A 6,000-nucleotide genomic window follows, 5' to 3' on the forward strand; every position below is an offset into this window, starting at 1 on the left:
AATTAAAATTTAAATGTGACACTAGAAGTAAAAATAAGAGGGTAACTTGTTTCTATGGTTAATAATTTCTACCTGAGATTCTGACATACCTATTTTCCTTTGCCACTGGCTATTACACTGATACTTACTAGTATCTGAAATAGTCACCTATTTCAAAATCAAACCTACCTATTTCTTCTATTCATTAGCATCTGAGAAATCCAGTTCAAATTGCTAATAGTTTAAAATTTACCTAAATACTAATTATATTGCTAGCCTTACTCATTTCCTCTGTTCTTTTCCTAATTCTAAACTCAGACTAAGAACAAAATATTCTGATATACTACGTAAATACATTCTAGTCATTTGTAAATGATGTATAAATGTCTTTAAAAAAAATTCCTGAGATATTATTCAAGGAGTATGTCAATCTAAGAAAAAAAATGTTTAATTAAAAGTATTTCACGAATACTGACAACCAATTTGCATTAAATTAGAATCTGAATAAGCTAGCCCTTGAGTTTCATAAGCGTATCTTTAAGAAATTTAACTGTCTTAAAGACTCTAGTTTTTGAACATTACTTAGTGACAACCTAATGTCTTGGAGACTGAAAGTCATTAAATAGTAATGAAATCCAAGCCAGTTCCATAGTCTGTACAAGTTCTTCAGGGAAAAAAGAACAGATGACTTACATGATTCTTCGCCTGTTTCCTCTGCTCTATGAAGCAGAGTCAAATCAAGATAGAACATGGGCCTTAGGAGCCAGGTGATTCTTTGCTCTGGTCCTGACTACATCAAGTTAGGAAAGTCAACACATCTGTGCATCATGTTTTCCCACCTACAAAAACAGCGACAATACCATATACCCACTATCTCCTTATAAGAATGTTTTGAGGATTAATAAAATGAAGTCTAAAATGACAATTAAGTGCTTTGCAATCAATTTTTGAAGGGGGTGGGGAAAGGATACAAAAGAATATTGCCAAAATGCAAGGCATTTCCCATATTTTCAAAACATTAGAAGATAGCTAAATTCAATCTAACTCTTTGAAGCTGCACTTGTAAATACAAAAAAGAAAAAAGAAAGAAAAACGTTCCACTTTTCCCTCCATTCAGAGGGGGAGGAAAAGGGAAATCCCTTTCCATAAATTTGCCTAGTTATAAACTTAAGACAAGAGGAAGGAGGCAGCAAGACTTGCGACTACAGGCAATAAAAAACCTGACATGTTCATCTCTGTTAACAAGGAAGACAACAGCACTCTCCCTCCAGCAAACAAAAATTTTACTTGTTAATAAATAGTATGTAATAAGGTCAGCTTTAAATTATGGTTCAACAGATAGAATAAATAGCCTTTAATATCCTCAGTACTACCATAACCAAAGATAATAGATATTCTGATATTTAACATAGGGACATCCATTAACAAAAACAATAAAGACTCATAAGCTAGTATTATTTATACTACACCCAAAGTCTTTTTAGCATTACAAAGAGATCAAAAAGCATTGGTTTTATAACTTAGTCCCTTTAGTGACTTTATGTCATTAAGGATATACAGAAACACTTTAGCAGAAAATCAGACACTAAAGTCAGGTGCAGGCTGTCAACCAAAGATAATTCAGAAAAGAAATAAAGCATCTGAAATTATATTAAATCAACTGAAAATGATTATGCTTCCAAAACTTCTTAAAACCAACTCAAGGATATGAATGTTTCTTAAGTTTGAGAATGCTGAATTCTGAGGCTGTGGTTCAATAATTTGAGGCTTTTCGCTTCATAAAAATAAACAATTATAAAGTAACTTTAGTAGCGTGAAAACTAAGCCAGGTAAGACAGAATAGTTTTTCTCAGAGTAGTTTTCTCAAACACAGCTATTTGCATCAATTCACTAGGGGTCCTGCCTTCTTGTAATTCTCCCTGCATAGGCATAAAAATATAAGCTTTGTGTCTGTGTGTGTGTGTAACTGGGCCCTTGTAGTATCTACCACTTTAGAATGCATCTTAAATGATTATCAAAACTTTTTTACACAAGTAGTTTTCCCTCCTACACCTTAAAATAGATGAGGTAAGGAAGGTGAAAAGAAATTCAGCAATATAATGTCTGGGGGGGTGGGGGGGCAACTGTAATTACAAGAATCTTCATAACATACAATAGGTTTTATGGCTAAAACAATTATTTTATAAGTAGAGGGAAAAGTCTCACCAAAAACGTAATGTTTTCAAGCTCACTTGGCAAGCAATAGCTTACAGGCAGGATTAAAACACAGGTCTCCTAGGAATCCCAGGCCATCTTTCTATCCAAGAGTGAAATTATAAACTGAACAAGTAAGGAGGAAAGAAAATTTCTTGGAATGAAGAGCTTATCCAAATAAATATTCTGTGTGACTACATCTAACCGGTGATACTGATAAATTTAAATTTTTAAACTAAAAACAATTATCTATAATCAATATAAAATAGTTTATAGATAACTTACATCTACATTATTAAAGATATACCTAAGTGAAGTAAGTATGCCATACATCAAGCAGTAATATAGCACTAGCAATGAAACAAAATTCTAAATGCTCTATTTTGCTTTGTCAAACAAATACTTCATAGAACTTGCACTTACCTTAAAGCAGGTGACACAAAACACTTAGCATTTCAAATAGCCTTGCAAAGTGCCACCTCCCCACAGATCTAGGATAAAATAATTTATGCTAGGCAATAATGACCACAGACTTCACAACTCCAAGTCTATAAACTTCCTAATGGGCAGACTAGCAAAAAAGAAATTAATGGTTGTTTTTAAATTTACGAATAAACTGTAAAAAAAATTAAAATAAATCAACAATACCAAATTCTAAGGTTTATGTATACAGTAAAGAAAAAATCTATATTAAACTCTAAAATTTCTAAAAATATGCACTGCAAGAAAATAATTTTTACACAAAATAAAGCAATAAATTTGCTAATACAGTACCCATGTTATGTAGAAATTCGCAAACTGAACTCAAAGAAAATTAAACTGAATTTAGAACCTATTCCTTTCAAATTTGCAATACCGAATAAAAACTCTAAAAAGACTATAAAAACACCCAAGAAAGGCATTAAACTTAAATCTAAAAGGCTAATACAATTCTTATTTTCTAGGTAACACTTTGCTACTGCAATAAAAAACAGGAAGTATGATTCTATTTAGTCTAATTTCAAACCCTATTACAAAATGTTATAAATATATAATTCCCTGTAATGTTATTTAATTGGCACTGTCCCAAGAAAGCAGTTATTGTTCTATAGTTATTAATGTCATGTGACTAATGTCATATCTCAAGAACTAACTGCATTGTTCTATATAAATACAAAACACTTATTTTAAAAATTGCTTTACTTACAATGGTACTTTCTCAACTAAAGAGCTCACTGTATAACCCTGGCAGAAACCTCACAAATTATCTCCTTTCCAGTTCTTTCTAAAATACCAGATTGAGTCACACCATGCAATCAGGACTACATAACAAAATACCTGCCTATTCAGTTTCATTTCCCATGTGTTATTCCTTCACTGCAACTGGCTTTATTAAATCTGTGATTAACAGTACAGTTTTCATTAAAATGACAAGTATGTGGGTTGCATGCAGACATGTCAAGCAAATATCCACTGCATATGTGGATATATGTAGAATTTCTACATATGTAGAAATTTTTGAGGTATAAGATACATAATTCTGATAAACTACAAATTAACACCAACTTAACCGTAAGAAAACTGTTTTTTTTTTTGTGTGTGCCACTCTGATTTCTATAAAAGTGAATTAAAGGCAAGAAACTACCTAAGTTTGGGGTAGCACCTGGCTGTCTTGGTCGTACGTTTCTCAAATCCTTCATTTAAAAAACAAACAACAACAAAAAAAAAAACAGGGAGCCTTCCTCCCCCCACCCCTCCCAAAAAAAACAAAAAACGAAAAACCTGCACACAGCTTAAAAGTACCGTCAAACCAGCACTGGGATATAAGAAAAAAATATCCAGACTCACCTTTATTTCCTTGCCCTTTAGGTCTCTGAGGCAAGACGAAAAGGTGTGGTAAGGAAAGAAAAAAAAAAAAGGAGAGAGGGAAAGTGTGTTAATTAAAGACGTTATCAAAGACAAGTTATTTTAAACAATCCGCGTAGGAGTAAAACCCACCACATCCTCCATAGCCACCAATTTCCCAACCACCCCCAGTCTTTAAGCCTCCTACCCGCCACCCGGAATCCGTCTCTCGGAGCTCGCCCGGGCACAGCCCCGCGTCAGCCGCCCCAGGAGGCGTCCGAAGGCCCCGAGGAGCAGTCCTCCCCCCACCCACCGCGGCACCGCGTCTGCCCGCCACGGCCGCAGGCTCCGGGGCCAGGGTGCAACCCCGGCCAGGGCGGCAGGACTGCAGCAACTTGCGCCGCGGGCACCGTTATGGGGCCGGCAGCGGCGGCGACGGGGAGGAGCCGAAGCCCCACGCGAGGGTGGAGCTCCGGGGCTCGGGCCTTCGCCGAGCCTGGGCCTCTGCTCCCTCACCTGATCCACGCTAGTGGCTGACATTCTTCACCGCAACCCGAGAGCTGCCGCCGCCGCTGCCGCCGCCGCCTGGGCCTCTCCCCGTGCACTCACAGCAGTTGGCTGCCGCCCTCGGCCGATTGACTGTTCCAGCCGCCGCCGCTGCCACCGCTCGTTGAGAAACCAAAAAGAGGCCCTTGCGCTCGGGAGTCGGTGGAAGGGGCCCGTCTTTTCCGCTTGCAAGCTCCTCTTCCTTCTCGCTCTCCGCTTCTTGGGTCCACAATGGCGGACAGGCTCCCTAGTCTCACTTCCGCTCCGAGCCTGCCTGACCTTCCGCTCTCCACTCTGACGTCCGCGCTCACCTCGCTCTTCCTCCCCCCCACCCTCCCGCCACAGGCCTTGGCTCCGCCTTCGCAACGCCACGTCACTGGAGCCTGGGCCCGCCGAGAGACCCCTAGGCGCATGCGCGGAGAAGTGCGCCTGCTCGGCGGCATTTGCACCCTTTCTGGGTCTAGGGTGACTTCCCCCTGTCCTAGTCGCAGGCCGCTAGGCGTACGTCGGGCGGCGGCTGTAGGAAGCCGCTCTAGAGACACATTCCGTTGCACTGTGGCCAGGAACTGGGAATGAACGGGAGGCGGGGGCTTCCAGTATTTGTAGAGCCTGGCCAAAGGTGCGAGTGTGGAGGCGCCTGCCCGGAAGCTCAGTGGAGGATGGCGGGTTGGCAGCTCTGCCTTCCCGGGTGTGCGAGCAACGGTGGCTGGGCCTCCGCGGGAGCCTCCCGAGGCCATCCTTGGCTACGTGGGCGGCAGCGTGAGTCACTCGCCCTCGGGACAGAGTTCCTGGACCGTCAGCAAGAGCCATCACGTGCAGCGAAAGTGACTTGAGTGAGAGCTTGGCCGCTAACCTTCAGCAGGTGTGCAGACAAGACGTTACTGTCTCCAGACCCCAGGAACATAGTAGCACAATTTACCCTTAAGCAGTGGAGTCGAACTTTACCAGCTCAAGTCTTGAATTGTGCCCCCTCCTCCTAACTTTAAATTATTTTGAAGACTAAAGCCACCTTGGGAAAGAGCATAGTTGTGTAACAGGGTCGTCCCTAGGAAAAACCCGTTACAGTTGCAGGACGTTTAGTTTCAGTAGGCGTTGAATAGTTCCTACAGTTCAGTAGGAACAGTACTTTGCACATTGGCAAGATCAAAGGAGTCGATTTGCGACTTTTTGATTTTTTTTTTTTGGTTGAAATAGCATTTTTGCACTAAAGGCAGATTCCTTGTATAACAGCTCTACATAGAAAAATAACAATTTCAGTGACTAAGTCCTTTCTTTAGAACTATGAAATACTAGTGATCATTTACAAAGTATAAAATTGCAGGATTTTTGTGTTTTACAATGCAGTGATGTTTTAGAAGCTCAGAAGAGGACGAGAACTTTTGAGAGTTCACTGATCACTAGGTCTGATCAGCTTCTGTACTCTGAATGTGCCACAGATGCTAGAGGCTCAATGTGAGC

At 40.5% G+C, this 6,000-nt stretch overlaps 1 protein-coding gene across 3 annotated transcripts in view; it reads right to left on the reverse strand.

Annotated features, from left to right (window-relative positions):
- YTHDF3 (YTH N(6)-methyladenosine RNA binding protein 3) overlaps positions 1 to 4,865 on the reverse strand; it is a 30,270-nt gene extending 25,405 nt beyond the window's left edge. The window contains exons 1-3 of one of the 3 annotated variants that reach the window (XM_004679842.2): positions 4,513 to 4,865; positions 4,000 to 4,024; positions 673 to 818 (exon numbers count right to left, since the gene is read on the reverse strand). In XM_004679842.2, coding sequence (XP_004679899.1) covers positions 673 to 730 — 58 coding nt within the window. In that variant the 5' untranslated portion in view covers positions 731 to 818; positions 4,000 to 4,024; positions 4,513 to 4,865. The remainder of the gene's footprint in view (positions 1 to 672; positions 819 to 3,999; positions 4,025 to 4,512) is intronic. The other 2 variants (XM_004679843.1, XM_004679844.2) reach the window with 2 other exon arrangements.
- Positions 4,866 to 6,000: the final 1,135 nt, after the last annotated feature.

The sequence above is a fragment of the Condylura cristata genome, unplaced genomic scaffold (assembly GCF_000260355.1).
Source record: "Condylura cristata isolate star-nosed mole 26May11 unplaced genomic scaffold, ConCri1.0 scaffold00009, whole genome shotgun sequence".
Classification (NCBI taxonomy): domain Eukaryota; kingdom Metazoa; phylum Chordata; class Mammalia; order Eulipotyphla; family Talpidae; genus Condylura; species Condylura cristata.